General features: G+C 32.9%; 4 protein-coding genes across 9 annotated transcripts in view; 1 reads left to right on the top strand and 3 right to left on the bottom strand.

The window, feature by feature from the left end:
- The window catches only part of LOC107412845 (transcription factor MYB33), a 216,149-nt gene that overhangs the window by 18,571 nt on the left and 178,619 nt on the right, over positions 1-18,959 (top strand). The window lies entirely within an intron of this gene.
- Positions 394-5,909, bottom strand: LOC107412830 (disease resistance-like protein DSC1). The gene is made up of 5 exons (XM_048469986.2): positions 5,228-5,909; positions 3,596-4,663; positions 3,104-3,497; positions 1,441-3,000; positions 394-1,347 (listed from the first exon to the last, which is right to left on the bottom strand). Exons 1-5 carry the CDS (start codon positions 5,734-5,736, stop codon positions 706-708), a joined length of 4,173 nt encoding a protein of 1,390 aa, XP_048325943.2. The 5' UTR covers positions 5,737-5,909; the 3' UTR covers positions 394-705.
- LOC107412829 (disease resistance protein RPP4-like) lies at positions 12,309-17,721 on the bottom strand. Of its 2 annotated transcripts, XR_009640117.1 has the most exons (5): positions 17,140-17,721; positions 15,087-15,496; positions 13,960-14,991; positions 13,276-13,856; positions 12,309-12,592 (listed from the first exon to the last, which is right to left on the bottom strand). XR_009640117.1 is itself a non-coding variant. In XM_060819316.1 (4 exons), exons 2-4 carry the CDS (start codon positions 15,420-15,422, stop codon positions 13,434-13,436), a joined length of 1,791 nt encoding a protein of 596 aa, XP_060675299.1. In that variant the 5' UTR covers positions 15,423-15,496; positions 17,140-17,721; the 3' UTR covers positions 12,599-13,433. The 2 variants fall into 2 exon arrangements, 1 of the variants encoding a protein (XP_060675299.1); XM_060819316.1 differs by lacking the exon at positions 12,309-12,592 and having other exon boundaries at positions 12,599-13,856.
- LOC125421322 (disease resistance protein RUN1-like) lies at positions 16,200-17,652 on the bottom strand. The gene is made up of 3 exons (XM_048469994.1): positions 17,559-17,652; positions 17,161-17,476; positions 16,200-16,827 (listed from the first exon to the last, which is right to left on the bottom strand). Exons 1-3 carry the CDS (start codon positions 17,650-17,652, stop codon positions 16,200-16,202), a joined length of 1,038 nt encoding a protein of 345 aa, XP_048325951.1.

Raw genomic sequence — 18,959 nt, 5'->3', positions numbered from 1 at the left:
TGATTTATTTTTCCGAATGAACATTAGTTTTGATGGAAATAAATTATGGGCTTAAATGCTTCCGTATCTCCCAATATTTATTACAGAAAGGTTTAAGTCATGGAATTTCTTCCAATGTTACGTGACACTTTGACGCCGAAAGTGATTGCTATGTAGCCAGAATTATACAGTCAAAATATACTAAAATGTTGCAGATTTTGCCTCTAGCTCATAATTAAAACACGTACTTGCATCAAAGAAATTTATAAACATTAACAATAGTTTTTAAGGTAGTTCCTCCCAGGTTCCACATATTTTTTGGGGCACAGTGATCCCAAATTCCCAATTACTTGCAAAAAACTTCCCAAGTTGTGTTGCTATAGGCTTTGGAGATACAAATTGATCACTCTTGACTTCATCTTAATTTGCTAACAAATTAATCTTCTTGCTTCTGATAATCACTGTCAAACGATCACTTAAGTACTATATCTTTTTTAAATAAAACAATAACAAAACAAAGCCTGAGCAAACAAACCACATCAAAGACTCATTTGGGAGCAGTGAATCTGCATGAACATATATATACATATATATAGTTATTTTATATATCCAACACTAGTGGGAAAAAAAAAAAAAAGAAAAAAAAAATAGTCTTGAAAACCAAATAGTAATATCTAACAAATTCAATATGGTTCAGTACTACTCACCAACTAATCTTACATAAATTCAAAGAAGTTGATTTCTTGACGTACGAAGTCTCTTTGAATGAGATTGGAATTTATCATCATCATCATAGGATGTAACAGTCACACTTGCAGTATTGGCTTGTGAAGTACTGGGTCCCCCAACATGTTGGTTGAACACATTTTTTGCATCCTGAGCATACAGTGGACGAATCCCATACTTTTTAACCTTGAAGAAGCCAATAGGATCACCCTCAATCCACGTAGGATTCAAGTTAAAATTGATTTTGATTGTCGTGTGAGAATAAATCTTCAAGCAGTGATACCATTGGAACAGATAGCTAGATTTCTCAAGTCTGATATTATCTTCAGCTACACGTGAACAAAACTCCCCATCCGATTCAATGTAATCAAGTGCATAGCTTTCATCACCATTATTATTATTATTAATGATGGCTTTGAAGAAGTGGGATTCACATAGAGATGATCTTGAGAGGCGGTTTTTTTCATGAGTAAAACACTCATCAAATTCAATAACGGCACAGACAGCAAAGCCCAGTAAATCAGTAACAGACCAATATTCCAGGTTAAGATCGATATCAGATCCTTGAGTTTGGTACTTGAACCACCTTGGAATTTCACTTCCCGGACAACAAATGCTAGCTCTATAAGGCTGGAAATATTCCTGTACCAAATTAAAGCGTATAGTTTGTTAAGATGGAGGGCCTATAATATATGTATACATATTATAATGAGAGAGAAGAGAGATCCCACTTACTACATGAACCACAGGTCCAATCTCCTTTGCTAAAGTTGCAACGCGCAAAATTCTGAGCTGTGCATCATCCATTATGTTGTTCTTAGCATTCTGGTCCAATTTTGGGCAGTTAAAAAATATAAAATCCTCACTTGGTTTTATTTCTTGCACCTTTTTTATCTGGTCCCAACCTCTCTTGAGGCAAGCACCTAAACTTGGCACTTTCTCCAGCGAAGTGCAGCCAGATGCTTCTAAATGTTGTAGAAACCATGGAAGCTCATCTGGTAAAGATTTGAGGCTTTTGCAATTTCTTATGTCAAGGCTGTACAGCTTACAAAGTTGCTTGATGCTTGTAGGAATGCGCTCAATATTGCTTCCACTAAGATTCAAAATTTGTAACGAGGATAAACAGCCAAGAGACTCAGGGATCTGTAATTTAGTGCAACAGCTTAAATTGAGATTACACACAGAGAACCAACCATCCCGGAGAGGCAACCTCCAAAGCTTTAAACGGCGGGAAGTGGGAAACCATCCAAGATTATATAACTTACATTTGTTGCTTTCATCAAATTTGGAAGATCCAAAATCCGATATATCATCATCGGAAAAAACAGAAGGCGAATCTTCTGGAAGTTCAGATTCACTTGGTGAGGGTGACTCAATCTCTATTTCTACTATATAAGGACATCGCTCTGCTACTTCAAAATACCATATATCATCACAGCGCTCTTCTTCTTCAAAATCCCATATATATTTTTCTTCAAAATCCCATATATCATCATAATGCTCTTCTTCTTCAAAATCCCAGATATTATCATAGCGCTCTTCTTTTTCAAAATCCCATTCTTCTTCTTCAAAATCCCATATATCATCACAGCGCTCTTCTTCTTCAAAAGCCCATTCTTCTTCTTCAAAATCCCATATATCATCATAGCGCTCTTCTTCTTCAAAATCCCATATATCTTCTTCTTCAAAATCCCATATGTCATCATAGCACTCTTCTTCTTCAAAATCCCATATATATTCTTCTTCGAAATCCCATATATCATCGTCGCACTCTTCTTCTTCAAAATCCCATACATCATCATAGGAAAAAGCAGAAAACAAATCTTTTGTAGAATCAAATGTTTCTGAATAAAAATGCAAGTTAATGAGACTAGTCAAATGCTTAATTGATGAGGGCAAAGCTCTAATATATATCCCACCAAAATCTGACAAATATTGGGAGAAGGGCATAAAAGTGCTTCCAGGAAAATTCTTGAGGGCTGCAGATTTGCCTAGATCCAAATGAACAAGTTTGTAGAGATATGAGGATGATAAAGGCAATTCTTCAATTGCAGTCCCATATAAATCTAAGTACTCTGTATCTTGTGGTATTTCTGAAAGGATTTGAAGATTTGAACAGCATCTTAGATTCAGATACGTAACCTTGTTGAGGTATTGAAAATATGAAGGAAGTTCAAGCAAACTTGTACATTTCTCAAAGTTTATGCTCTCCAAATTTGAAGCCATAGAGAGATTTGGGATTTGAGTCAGGTGCACAGAGTAACTGAGATCAATCTTTCTTAAATTGCCAATATTCTGTAACAAGTAGAAATGTCAAAGATAGCTTAGGCTATAAATATATGTTTATGTATACATTATACTTTGGTTTTCATCAGTAGACAAGAAAAAGCAAATATACCTGGACTCCATCCCAAAGTTGCTCAAGCTGGCTATGGGTCATGCAGAGTTCAACAAGTTTTTCTGGACAAAATTTTGATGGCAAAGATTTCAAAGGGTATCCCTCCCAGAAGAGGTATCTAAGATTATCAGGAAGATGCTCAAGGCCTTGAGGAAGGCAAACTTTGCACTCCATTCGGCGTCCAGTTTTATGATTATAAATTTTGAGTAACCGTAGATGACGCATGTTTGAGAAGGTCATGGGATTCAATTCTACCTCTCTAATATCACTCACGTCTAGGAATATGCCTTCAACTGCTTCTTTTCCCTGAATACATTCAACAACCAAGAACAAACAAATGAGAATGCCAATATGCAGTGTGTCAAGAATTGAAGAAATGTGTTTGTCTCTGACTCTTTAGTTTTTTAACAAATGATTCCCGTCAGAAATTTCAATAAAATTTTAAACAAAATATTTGAATCTTACCGTATTGTTCTTTAATACATACACTACATCCTCAACAATCCACAACCTAGTACGATTTCCAGGCTCTTTAAAACATTGTTCACGAACAATTTCCCAAGCCATCTCTTGTACAAATCATGCATTTCTAGCCGGTCGTTGTAGACTGCTATTAGAGACTTGTCTTTGAGAGTGCTTATTTCTATGTCTACACAAAAACCACAACCATCCAATATTTTCTGCACATTACTTATGTCCTCCCCTTTAAAGAAACATGCAATATCAAGAAATAAATCTTTCTCTCTGTCATCTAGTGTCTCATAACTTATTTTCAAAACATTATGAATGTCTCGATTGGGAGTAATCTTCAATTTACTCAATTGACTTTCCCATTCTTCTTTGCTCTTGCCGTCTAGTAAGGAGCCCAGAACTTCAAGAGCTAAAGGAATGCCTTTAGCACAATTTACCACCCCTTGTGACAACTTTGAGTAATCTGTTATAGGAGAGCATGTTCTAAAAGCATTCAAATGAAAGAGTTGAAGAGCCTCATCACTATTCAGTTGTTCCACTTTGTGTATATGAGCATTAATATTTCTAAGCACCCGTTCATCTCTAGTTGTTACTATGATTCTACTTCCACATCCAAATTGATCAGGCTCTTGGACTAAACTTTTAAATTGGCTTAATTTATCCACATCGTCAAAAACAACTAGAACCCTTTTACGCTTGAGCCTTTTTCTAACAAAAGGTGGTAATATATAAGAATTGCTCATATTAAGATTTTCACCCTCTAGCAATTCAGAAAGAAGCTCCTTACGCGAATAGTCTAGTTCACCTTTGGCTGATTTCTCTCTAACATCTTTGAGAAAGTAAGAGCTCTCAAACTGAGAAGACAGCAACTGAAACAGAACACCAGCAATGGTTGTCTTTCCTATACCGCCCATGCCTAAAAGGCCAACAATCCGAACATCTGGTGAGCCGATGCACAGCAAGGATTTAATTTGTTGATAGCGTTTGTCGATTCCAACCAAGCATTCCAAATGATAATCAGATGGTGATACCAAGTCCAATTTCCACAAAACATCTTCTACAATTGTCTCAACCAACCTGGAGTCTGGCCTATATTTGAAGCAAAATTATCAATTTATCATGCTTTTTTTTTTTTTTTTTTTTTTTTGGGGGGGGGGGGGGGGTAGAAATCAATTTATCATAGTTAGATTTAAGAATGAAAAGTGAAATTAACCAAGAAAAATTTATATGTCATTTACATGTAAGATATTGGGCTTAAATTCAAGATTTATAAAATTAAGTTGGCAATAGTTCGATTACTAATTAAAAGATTTAGATGGAGAAACAACAAATACAGGACAATATGAGATCGGCAGAAACAAAAATATGATATTTTGTTTGTTTGTTTGTTTCTTTTGTTTTTATTATTTTGTTTTTTCTTTTTTTTTTTTTTTGGTAAAAAAGGGGGACAACACATCATACTGAAATTAATTGATACCCACCTCTACATCAGGGATTAAAAGCAATTAGCTATTTTGTATCATAAAGTTTTAATAGAACATTGGATCGCTTTAAATAAAATAATAAACATTTTATTGACTAAAAATTTTCTTTTCTTCCAAACTGTTAATGTAAGTAGGTAAAGACAATATTATTATATTAAATATGACTTACTTAGTGACCTCTGAATCCCACCCACATAGATTAGTTGCTTCTTCCAAAGCAGCCCTCCACTGTTTGACCAAGTCCATATTGGTCCCCTTGAAACGCGCTTCAAGTTGAGCAAAAGCTTCTGCAAAACTCTCCTCCTGTTTCCGTACATGCGTTGGATCAACATGGTAGAAAACTGGAATAACGAACTGTCCATTGTTTCTCCTGCATTGGAGTATGTGCAAGAGTTCGTTCAAGCACCATGAGGAATTTGCATAGTTTTTGGAGAAAATGATAACGGAGAGCTTTGATTCCTGGATTGCTTTGACAAGTGCTGGTGAAATTTCATCTCCTCTCTCAAGTTTGTGATCCATGTATGTGCAGATTTTCTTCCGATCTAAAGCAGCATAAAGATGACTGGTCAAATTTTGGCGGGTGTCTTCACCTCTGAAACTTAGAAACACATCGTACTTTTCTTGAGAGGCCATTGGCAAAGAAGGATGTGAAGAAGAAGAAGAAGAAGAAGAAGCCATTTTCCATAAGCATCAAATATTCCACTATTCTAAGACTAGATCTGGAAAACTCTTCGGATGATAACTTTAACTGGGAAAAGGTTGCATAGACCTTTTTTCAATTGAGAAAACGCAGCAAAAATAACTTGCGAGATAATATAAGTAATATTCATTTTAAAAATTTTCAAAAATATTTTTAGATAAGTAGATGGAGAAATTTTTAAATAAATCTTTACATTTTTTATTTAAAAGTAAGTTAAAATCATGAATTTAAGAAATCATTAACATTTTTAAATATTACATAAGTTTTATATACTTTTTAAAGACCTATCCTGCACCGGCATCAAAAAATTGCATAGTACTAAATTAGGACATATCATATGTGACACGTAAACCAAAATGCATTGATAATGCCGGTCCTTTTTTTAAAGTGCCTTACAATGTTGATGGGATGTGTGTTTAAGTTGCACTGTAGCTTTGCTTTTTTATTTATTTTTCCCCCTTTTTTTGGTTTTCCTTTTTTTTTTTTTTTTCATTTTGGTTTTTCCTTTTATTTCTTTAATATATATATATATTATAAAATTATATAACGTGACCAATTTCAAAAGTGATGATTTTTTAAAAGATTATTGTCAATATTTATTTTTATATGATAATATTTACGATCATTTTTTTAAAAATTATTATTTTTAAAATGATCCGTATAATAAAAATATGTAATATCCATACATTGATAGATAGATTCTATATATATTATGTGTTAAAAGTGGGTTTAAGGCTCATAATGGCTTGTTCATTTTTTTATTTTTTGTTTTTTGTTTTTTTCTAGTTTTTGTTTTCTTTATATATATGTGTATATATATATATATATATATATGATAACATTTTTTATTGTGGTAACTGTATTTTTGCAAAGTGGTAACAAAAAATATTCAAAAATTATTAGGTTTTTAATTTATCACGGTTCATTTTTGTAAACAAATCTTTAGATTGTTTTAACTATTATTGTTATTATTTGTAAAAATAGTAATAATTCAATTTAATATGAATAATGTAATTATTTAGATAGATGGTGAATAATAATAAAATTTAATTTTCTTTATTTTTCTTGATGAAATAATTATAAAAAATTCATTCAAGTATCTTTAATTTTCTTAATTCTTTTATAATATTTTATTTTTATAATAAAATGGATCAGCCACGAGCTATTTCCATCATCTCATGGATGAAGTCTTCTTTGTAATATTTTACCCAAGTTATAAAATAGTTTATAATAGAAATATTCCATTTAAAAATATTATTTGTCATTTTTTTTGTAGAACTAAAATTTTAAAATAGAGTATCTGGTTAAATTTTATTTTGTTTTTTCGCATATAAATTTAATTTTTGATCATTTATTTTATACAGGAATAGGAAATATATATATATATATATATAATACAATTTTGTTATACAACTTTGCATCAAACACTGTATAATGATAATACAATGCAAATTAATATAATACGGCTAATACAAGGTAGGTTAATACAATACAGCATACTAAATGTACTCTAAAAATTTTAATTAAATACCTTTTAATTTTTATAAACTTTTAAAAAGTCATTTAAAATCTTTATTAAATATTCTCAAACATTTAAAGAGTTTTTAAAATTTTTTATTAAATATCATCTGACTTTTAAGTTCAATAAAAGTTTACAAAAATAAGTTAAAATCCCATTATATACACGCTCTTTAATTTCCAAATGGACATACTGCTTATCTTTTCTTTTTCTTTCAAATTCTACCTACACGAACATTGAAAATCCATCACTTTCATACCGACGCAATTTGAACACTTTATGTTTTTTTTTTTTTTTTTTTAAACCATCATTTACCTTTAATAATATACATATATTTTGTAAAAAAATGTTGTAATTATAAAATAGTCCTTGTACTTTTTTGTTTTGTTTTTTTGGATAAATCATTTTGTTAGTTTTTAATTTTTAGTCTCTAAATTTTAATTTTAGATAATTCATCATCTTAATCTTTCAAAAAGTCTAGCAACTATATATATATATTTTTTTGGGGAAAGCTTTTCAAATATATTTTTGTAGCTTTCTCTTAAACCCCTCTTCCTCCACAATGTTATATTTCGTACACAATTTTATACTTTATCATTGTTTATACAATATTTTTTTAAGTACAAGTAGTACAATATATAGAAATATGAAAAAATGTCAACCGGGGATTATACAAAATAAATTTTAAAGAGTGAATTTAAAAAAAATGAGGACTCCTCCACCAAAAAAAAAATAATAATAATAATAATAAAATAAAATTGAGGGCATAGCCTAGTAATATGAGTGCTCAAATGAAAGCACTCTTGTCCTTAAAAAATATATTAATAAAAAAATAAAAATAAAAATTACAAGAAGATAAATCAAAGCACACCAGGGAGTTGGGCTTAAAAGTACTTGAGGCCCGCAAAGTCAGTATCCAAAATTTACAAAGGAAATGAAACTATGGCCTTGAAACATGTGTCTGTGAGTTGTTGTTGTCGTTGTTGTTGTTGTTGTTGTTGTTGTTGTTGGCTTTTCCTTTATTTATTTAACCCAACTGAGCTTCAAGACTTATTCGTTAAGCCGTTGAATGTGCGGACGTAGTACTTGCAAAAAGAACCTCAGTTTGGCTCATGCAAAGAACCGAAACCAGGACAACATGGCGTAATTAGTGTTGGAAAGCTAACTGGAGAAGGCTTCATAGCTACTCTAGCTTGTTAAGTTTGTTAAGAGCATTTAATAACCGACAGGCAGATTTGCTTATGGGTTAAACCATATAAGAAAAATTGTTTATTGTAATTATTTAGCCTTAAATTAATTATTATCATTTTTTTCTTTTTTTCTTTTTTTCTTTTTTTTTTCAGGTTTCAGGTGTCAAAATCAGTATAATTGTTATGAATATGCATGCGGATGCACCATTCCACCAATCATTGCTTATATGAACTAATTTAAGAGGGCACCCTCGTTTTGATTTAACTCCCGGACGAAGGCTATCAATGATGGGATCCTTGATTTGTGAGCTGGTTGGACTGTTTTAGTGCAGTCATATTAAGTGATAAAACCAATATTAATGTGATTAGGAATTCAATTTTGGATAAAAAAAAAAATGTGAAGCTTTCTAATGTTTTCCCATAATGATGGTCAAGTTAATTGCTTATATTAATTAAATATGTCAAAATGATGGTTTTTCCCTTTAATTTTTTTTTATTTATCGAAATTTGACTAAATTGACAGAAGTATCGTTCAAAATTAATTGATTATATTAGTAAAATATTCCAAATTACATTTTTATTTCTTTTTGCAACAAAATTGGTAGAGAAATGAATAAAAAAATTATGGTCTGCCTTGGTTAAAGTAGAACTGAGCCATAATTAATGTTCTCTAGAAATAAATAATAATAATAATAATAACAATTTCCCTGTAATTAATGTTCATTACGAATCCCCAATAATTTTCCATACATGGGTTTCAATTAATTCATATGCTAACAAACTTTGGTACAAACACACACACATATAATATATATAGAGAGAATGATGACAGTCAAATCTGATAACAAAAGTTATTTTTCATTTATATATATATACATAATCGGTCTCAATCAATATTAATTAAAAAAAATCTAAACTTTAATTTATTAGATCAAGATCCATCATTTATGATCATTGGATTATATTAAAGGTTATGATTTAAAATTTAAAAAGTAGTCAAATATTAGTTTAATAACATATTAAAATCCTATTTAAAAAAATTAAATCTTATTAAAATCTAATAATTAATAAATATAATTTTAATTATCAATAGTTTTTTTTTTTTTTTTTAGCATCTAAAAGTTATAAAAGGAATATGCTATATTAATCTAGGATCTTATTTAAACATTACTGTATACATACGTACACACACACACACACACGTGACGATGATTTAGGGATTCATCAAATTCCTACTGGGGATGATTTTCAGACTCAACTTTTTCAAAACAACCCTTTTCTCTTTTGCTTCTTGCAGTAGTCCAAAGGATTTCTTACTTACAGTGCCTTTAATGCGGACCGTATGTCCCTGGATGAGTACTATGGGGATAAAGATTGCATATGGAGAGCTCAAGGGGAGAAATTTACTTTTTCAATTATTTACATAACAATTAACAAGTATTGCATTAGATATCAATAGGAAATTTGTATAACACCTAATTACCAAAAGAACCCACGTATATATATATATATATGAGAGTCTGAATCGATGCGTATGTTACTACACAGTTAGTTTAATGGTGAAATAGATAAATGAGAGTTGCAACCTCATCCTTCTATTAAATAGATCATTCCAAAATTTAGGTTTTCTAGACAATCACAACCTCTGCAGCATAATGCACTATACAAAATTGTCACATAGTTACTTTTATTTTTCATCTTTACTAAATTCTAACATACAACTTGTTGAATGCATGTATGAGCAGTTTGGCTAGTATAACAGAGAGCCAACAACACAAGGACAATAAAAGTTATGTTGGAATGCTTCATCTTGAAGAGAATGGCTAGCTGATGAAGTTTTATCGAATCAATATCAAGTTTATTAATAACATTAAGGGATAACTTTTGTTTGTTTATTTTGCTAATGAACATCTATATGACGAAATAAATAATGGGCTTAAATGCATCCTTATCTCCCAACATATATATGTTACAGAAAGGTTTTAGTCATGGAATTTCTACCAATGTTACGTAGTATTTTGAGGCTAAAAGAAATTTTGTTCTGTAGCTAGAATTATACAGTCAACAAATACTAAAATACTGCACATTTTGCCTTCAGATCTGATGCAGCATTAAATTATATGGAATCATTGACTATGTTAAATGTGGATAATTATTGGTACTTTTATTGACTTTCCAAAAAAGTGCAAGATTTTGATGGTCTTTTAGCCTAATTTAATAGGAATCATGCCATGAATCACATTTAGTGCCTTTAGCAATGATCGACAGGTTCCACAGTTAAATTCCATCACTTAGGTTTTAAAAAGTTAAAATTACCATTTTTTTTATAATAATTTGACATGTTGAAATTTCGATTTAGGAATGTTCAAATTGAGCTCCATCAATTGCTCGTGAATCGTGAGATTTTGAACTTTAATTTTACTTTAAATTCAGCAAACTTTCCTTTTTAGCAAATTTTGCATTTATTGTAATTTTCAATAATTATTGAGGCATTAGAATTTCTTTTAGCCTCTACTATTTAAGAAAATCTTCTGTGCATGGATGGTACCAGCTCAGCTGATACCACTCCAAATGATTTGTTGACATGTGCTAAAAAAAAGCCATATCATAAGCCAACTGAGAGGAAATATTTCTAATACTCGCGGAGTATTCAAAACTCAGTAGCTTTCCCCTTCATTTAATGACATTTGAATGACATATGGATGATTTCCTCATCAGATAGCATTCCCCCAAAACCTCATTAACACCGTTGAGCAACGTTTCTTTTTTGTGCCTTGGCTTCTCCGCCTCCTCCATTGAAGCTGCTGCATCCTCTGCGATAAAAGGAAAGGCAAGAAACAAAATGAAATAAAGTGCTAAAAAATAATCAGAGTACATCAAAAATTAATTCAGTGGGCACTATGAAATTTATGAGTACATCTGTTGCCTCTGAAACTCGTTCAACACCCACCTTCTCATGATCTTTCTCTGAAATAGTGGATGTTCACGGATTCAAGAACAATCGCTCCCCACCATTCCCTCTTCAATATATCACTAATTAAACAAATGCCCTCTTTTCATACATAAGATCTGATGGAACACCTCTTAAAAAAAATAAAAAAAAATTTGATTTCCAGGCATAGTCATTTTTGGCACCAAAAAAAAAAATTACTCCAGCTCCGGGCTTGGTTTCAACTCTATTTCACCTCCTTAAGTTTCTGGATATTGTAAATCTTAGTTGTTAACGAGAGACAATTGCTTACTGTGAAAATGGTTTTTTCAGCTTTAATGGAGTTTACAAAGAAATTAGGGGGAAAAAAAAATCTAACTGGATCCATAGCATTGTCCACTGATTTTTACTCTTTTTTTTTTTTTTTTTTTATATTGATAATGGGGAGGCAGGTATTTACCCAAAAATTAAAAAAAGAAATTATAATAAAACAATGTACACATATATATATATATATATATATATATAAAATATAATTAGGTAGCAACTTGTTCCACTAGCACAGAGGATGCAGCAGCTTCAATGGAGGAGGCGAAGAAGGCAAGCACAAAATAGAAACGGTGCTCAATAGCGTTAATGAGTTTTTGTGGGAAGACTATCCAACGTGGAAATCATCCACATGTCAGCATATTATTTCGAGTGGTATCAGCTGAGCTGGTACCACCGATGCACCGAAGATTTTCTCCTACTATTTAGGTTTTATTTTGGCTATTGAAATGGAGTTATTGGTTAATAAAATTTCAAAGATTTTTTTTTTTTCAATTCTTGGCATTTGTGCAAGAATAAACAAGTATTAAATTATCGATGCACGTGTTTGATTAACACTCATCTTTCTCATAAGCTTCCCCTACGTCAAGCTCATAATTAATTAAAACACCTACTTGGAATCAAAGAAAATTATGAACAGTAAGAATAGTATTTAAGGCAGTTCCTCCCGTTCCATACAATTTTTTCGGCACAGCCAGTGATCCCAAATTCCCATTTACTTACAATAATCTCCCCCAACTAAAGATGTGTTGCGACAGGCTTCGGAGATAAAAACTGATCACTTTGACTTTACCTTAATTTGCTGACAAATTAATCTTCTGCTCGTGGTCTTCATTGTCAAATTGATCACTCAAGTACTATATCTATATCTGAAATAAAAATTAATAACAAGACTGTTACGAAATTGGGAGAAAAACAAATAGCAACGAAAACAAAGAAAACGAAGAACAAACACACAATTTACGTGGAAACCCTTGACGGGAAAAACCACGGGCAGGGAAAAGCAAATCCAATATCGAAAGATTGGTACAAAGGTGAGCCAAATTTTGAGATACCCTAAAACCCCCAATTACAGCCGAACAAATATATATATATATATATAGTACGGAAGAAACCCTAAAATTGAACAGGTCCATACCGCGGGGGCGCTGCCCCTGCACCCCCGTCAAGCTCAATGGTGGGCTACGGTCTCGAGCCTATCGGCCCAAGACCTCCGCTTCCACCACAAAGCCTCAAATTTTTCTCCAAAATTAGTTTCACCAAATGGGTCGCACCGCGAGCTTTTCGAGTCGGGTCAACAAGAATTCGGGTCACTAACTCTAACAAAGACAAAATCTGAAGGAACAAAAACCACCTAAAGACTCATTTGGAAGAAATGAATCCACAAGAGCTTATATATAGTTAATGTTTTTTTTTTTTGGCTGAGATATATAGTTATAGTTATTATAATATAATATATATATATATATCTAACAGTAGTGCAGAACATAGCCTTGAAATTAAACCGAAATAGTAATATCCGACAAATTCAATATTGATCAGTACTACTCACCAGTTAATCTTACAGAAATTCAAAGAAGCTGATTTATTGACGTGCTCACTTAAAATGCGATTGGTCTTCTTCTTCGTCTTCGTCGTCGTCATCATCATCGTCATCATCATCATCATCATTATCATCATCATCATGTTGGTTAAGGTTAAACACATTTTTCACATCTTGGGCGTACAGTGGGCGGATCCCATACCTTTTAAAATTGCATAACTCAATGTAACGATCCTCAATCCCTTCAAGGTGAATCCTATATGTAACTTCTGTAACAGTACCGTAAAAATAAGTGGGTTCAAGCCATTGGAACAGGTAACTCGATTTGAGGACTCTGTTTTCACATGGAGATGCTGAGGTTGAAGGAGAGTATTCTTCATCAGAAAAGAACTTTTCGATTTCAACAACAGCGCATACAGCAAAGCCCAGAAGTTCAGCATCAGACCAATCAGGAGGAAGCTTGATAGTTGTTGAAATTCCGAGAGTTTGATAGTTGTTGAAATTCCGAGAGTTTGATAGTTGAACCACATTGGAATTTCACTTCCAGGACAACAAACACTTACTCTGGCTGATCCATGAGGATGGTATTTCTGAACAAAAAGCTTACAATTTTGTTAGATTGAGGTCGTAGCTGTCTGTTATTATTATTATTATGTGTTTTATGAATTCTGAAGACAGAGAGGTAAAACTTACATTTGCAGTTGGGATGTTCGCTGAAGCAGCTTTGCGCAAAAGTCTAAGCTGTGCGTCCTCTATTATGTTGTTATTTGAATTCTGATCCAATTTTGGGCAGTTTATAAATATAAATTGCTCACTTCGTTTTTTTTCACGAACCTTATTTTGGTTCCAACATCTCTTGACTGCATGGCTTAAACTTGGCACTTTCTCAAGAGACGTGCGGCCAAATGCATCCAATTGCTGTAGGGTAGACGGGAGCTGATCTGGTAGATATTTAAGGCTTTTGCAACAGCGTATATCAAGGCGGTAAGGATTACGGAGTCCACTGATGCTAGGAATCAAGTCAATATTGCAGTAACTTAAATCTATTGTCTCTATATTTTGCAAACCCATCTCAATCTGGGGAAGCTTGACATCCCTACTAAAGATGGTCCAAAAATGTTTATAACTCGCCTTCCTAAAATATTTATAACTTTGTAAATGAAGAAATTGCATACATTCAACAAACTCCAATTTTCCTACTAACTTTTCTAATTTTGAGCACTTAACGATGGTAATACTCTTACGAGATTTCAAACAAGGAATGTTAGTGCAAACTTCCAGATCGAACGCAATGTGGCTTGGTAAATGCTTAAATGTTGTGGGCAAAGTTCTAATATAATTCCTGCACGTATCTAAAGATTCTGGGGAGTTAGGATGAAAAGTGCTTCCTGCAAAATTCGAGAGGCCCATTGCTGGTTCGCCAGGATACAAATCAGCAAGTATGGAGAGACACAAAAATGACGGAAGCAATTCTTCAACTGCAGTTCCACGTAAATCTAAGTTCTTTATATTTCGCGGTATCCCTGAAAGGACTTTAAGGTTTGAGCAGTATCTTACATTTAGATACGAGACCTTGTTTAGGTATCCAAAATGGGAAGCAAGTTCAAACAAACTTGTACATCTCTCAAGGTTTACGCTCTCCAAATTTGAAGCCAGAGATAGATTTGGGATTTCAGTCAGATGCTGAGAGTAACTAAGATCAATCTTTCTTAACTTGCCAAGATTCTGTAACAAAAATAATTAAGAAAAATGCCAATAATTAGGCTACATATATAATTTATATTTTAATTTGAATCAGTAGACAAGAAAGAAAAGCATACCTGGACTCCATCCCAAAGTTGCTTAAGCCAACTATGAGTCATGCTGAGTTCAACAAGATTTTCCGGACTAAATTTTGATGGCAAAGATTTCAAAGGGCATTCCTCCCAGTAGAGATATCTAAGAGCATCAGGAAGATACTCAAGACCATGAGGAAGGCAAACTTTGCACTGCTTATCAGTTACACATCCAGTTGTAAAATAATCAGCTATGCGAAACTGGAGTTTAGAAGAACTAATATGTGCCTCACGAATATTACTCGCATATAGGAACTTGCCTAGGTTTTTGCACCCCTGAGAATTCTGATTATAAATTTTGAGTAACCTGAGATTATGCATGTTTGAGAAGGTCAGAGAACTAAGTTCTACCTCTCCAATATTAGTCGTGTCTAGGAATACGCCTTCCACTTTTTCTGTTCCGTGAAATCAACAACAAATTATGAATAAGATATACAATATATAAATATTTAAATAAGTACCAAGCCTACCTCTTTAGTTTAATTATTCCAAATGATTCCCTTTAAAAAATTTCAAGCAAAATTTTTAACATTGTCAAAAGTATTATTAATGAGAAATATAATATCTAAAGATTAAACTGAATATTACATCTGACTCTTTGTTTCTTTTCTTTTACTTTGCAAATGACCCCTTGAGAGATTTCAAACAAATTTTCAACATAATCAAAGTATTTGGATCTCACGGTATTATTCTTTAGTACACGATAGACATCCTCAGCAATCCACAACCTACTACGACTTCCAGGCTCCTTAAGACATTCTTGTCGAACAATTTCCCAACCCATCTCCTGTATTAAGTCATGCATTTGTAGTATGTTGTTTTCTATTGTTATGAGAGACTTGAGCTTGAGAATTTTTATTCCTATGTCTACAAAGAAACCAGAACCATCTAATACATTCTGTACATTATTTACATCCTCCCCTTTAAAGAAACATGCGATATCAAGAAATAAATCTTTCTCTGTTTGATCCAATCTGTCATAACTTATTCTCAGAACATTATGAATATCTTGGTTGGAAGTCGTCTTCAATTTTCCCAATGCACTTTGCCACTTTTGTATGGTCTTGTCACTAAGGAAGGAACCCATGACTTCAAGAGCTAATGGATTGCCTCAGAGCATGTACCAAAAGCATTCAAATAAAAGAGCTGGTTAGCTTCATAACTATTCAGTTCTTGCACCTTGTCTATTTGAGCATTAATATTATTCAGCACACGTTCATCTCTAGTTGTTACAATGATTCTACTTGCAGGACCAAATAGATCATGCACTTTGACCAAACTTTTAAATTGCCTTGGTTTATCGACATCATCGAAAACAACCAGTACCCTTTTACGCTTGAGCCTTTTTCTAACAAAAGTTGAACCTATATATGAATTGCTCATATTAAGATTGTTGTCCTCTAATAATGCAGAAAGAAGCTCCTTTCGCCAATAATCTAGTTCACCTTTCTCAAATTTTTCTCTAACACTTTTGAGAAAGTAAGAGCTCTCGAATTGACAAGACAGCAACTGAAACAGAACACCAGCAATTGTTGTCTTTCCTATACCGCCCATGCCTAAAAGACCAAAGGTGCGAACATCTGGAGAACCAATGCACAGCAAGGATTTAATTTGTTCATAGCGTTTGTCAACTCCGACCAAGCCTTCAAAATGATCACATGGTGACGTGTAGTTCAATTTCCATAAAATATCTTCTACAATTGCCTGAACCAATCTCGAATCGGGTCTATTATATTCGAACCAAAAATATCGATGATTTGCAAAAATTTAGAATGAACTAAATAGAACACAGAGAATTGTGTTTGACCAATATATTGATAAAACAATCATACATATACAAGAACAAAGAAAATTAAGAAACCAGAGATGCTCAAAATCAAAATGAAATCAAAAGTTTCTGGATAGTTAATGTCATAAATCTTTCATATACATGATGAGGTTATATATATTTCCAGCAATATATACCTCCAATAGTTGACAGATCGATTAGAGAGAGAGAGAGAGAAAAAAAGAAAAAGAAAAAAAAGGTAAGGCTTACCTAGTGACCTCTGAATCTCACCCACATAGATTAGCTGCTTCTTCCAAAGCAGCCCTCCAGTGTTTGACCAAGTCCATAATGGTCTCTCCGAAACGCACTTCAACTTGAGAAAAAGCTTGTCCAAAATTCCCCTCCAGTTTTCGTACGTGGGATGGATCTACGTGGTAGAAGACTGGTATAACAAGCTGTCCATTGTTTCTCTTCCATTGGAGTATGTGCACGAGTTCAGTCAAGCACCATGAGGAATTTGCATAGCTTTTGGAGAATGATAACAGAGAGCTTTGATTCCTGGATTGCTCTGACAAGTGCTGGTTAAATTTCATTTCCTCTGTCAAGCCTGTGATCCATGTATGTGTAGATTTTCTTCCGATCTAAAGCTTCGTAAAGATGACTTGTAAAATTATCGCGGGTGTCTTCACCTCTGAAACTCAGAAACACATCGTACTTTTCTTGAGAGGCCATAGCAGTAGGTAGAGAAGGAGGGTAACAAGAAGAAGAAGAAGAAGAACCCATTTTCACTTACACCCTGCAATTACAAAATTTTAAGATCTGGTAAAGTTTTCGGTGATGATGATATGATAAAGTCCACACTGTAGTATAAGAGAATTAATTAATTATTATCATATATGGCTTTGAGTACTTTAAAAAAGCAACCCGCTACCAATGAGATCACTCCACATATAGTACAAGCACATGCATGATCACACTGAGAAGATTTTTATTACTATTAATTTTAAAAAGAGTAGACTGCTTTTATTTTCTAAATTATATAATATTGGTGACTGGTGACCCCGGGGAAAAGGACGATGGTAGACTGATTAGTCCTGAGCAACTGTTTGGCGTCAAAGAAAAGTTATTGAAACTATAAAGATGGGATTTTAAAATAATCTCGTAAATCCAGAATAAGCTGTCCCGCATCATCGAGGTCTGGGACTGGATTGGATTAGAGAAATTTAGTACTGTCGTTGGATTGGAGCAATTTAGTACTGTCATCGAATTGTAAAAAGCGTATGGTGTAAGGCGTGGTGAGATGACAAGCCGACCTTCAAATCTTTCGAATTTAGACTCCTTTATTTCAGATTGAGCACCACAGCTTTTCATGTGCTGTTAAATATTTGAATTTCTTTTTCATAAAATTATATCTTAACTCTTTTTGAAAAAAATAAATAAAATAATTAAATTCATTTTTTGGTTTTTTTTTTTTTTTTTTTTTGAAAGGCTAACTCCTTTCGCGCCAATGCCAACCCTTAGATAGTTAGAGTACTATTGACCACATTTTTCCACGCCCTTTTCGAACATTGCCTACAACATTAAACTAAAATATGTACCGGATTGCTCACTATCATTATTGTTCAAATATTCTCATAAAATATATAATACATTTCACCCTTAATTTTATTTAGTAAATTTTGCTATAAAAAGCATCCATAAAAATATTTCCAGCATAAATTGTTTACTTTGAAAGAACAAAGCACTCCGGGCTACCACTACAAGTTGCAAAAGAAAAAGGTTGTATCCGAAATAATGGCTTGAAAACGCCATTGAAATTGATCGTCTATAGGACTTTATTGAATCCCCAAATCCTTATCTTTTGATTTACAATGAGCTTTGAAGAATCTCATTATTGATGCAATTGAATATATGGACATGGAACTCTTGGAATAAATAGTGGTCAATTTGGTTGAATAAAGAGTGAGTTAGCTTGAACATAGAGCTAAGAACACAAAGAGAATACAAGTACTCGTACTGCTGGAAGGCTTCATTGGATGTGGATTAATTTGCAGGGGCTTGAAAAGATTAATGGCTGATGAATTTTTTGG

The sequence above is a fragment of the Ziziphus jujuba genome, chromosome 8, assembly GCF_031755915.1.
Source record: "Ziziphus jujuba cultivar Dongzao chromosome 8, ASM3175591v1".
Taxonomy (NCBI): domain Eukaryota; kingdom Viridiplantae; phylum Streptophyta; class Magnoliopsida; order Rosales; family Rhamnaceae; genus Ziziphus; species Ziziphus jujuba.
The sequence above is the reverse complement of the archived record's forward strand: the minus strand, read 5'-3'. Positions and strand labels throughout refer to the sequence as shown.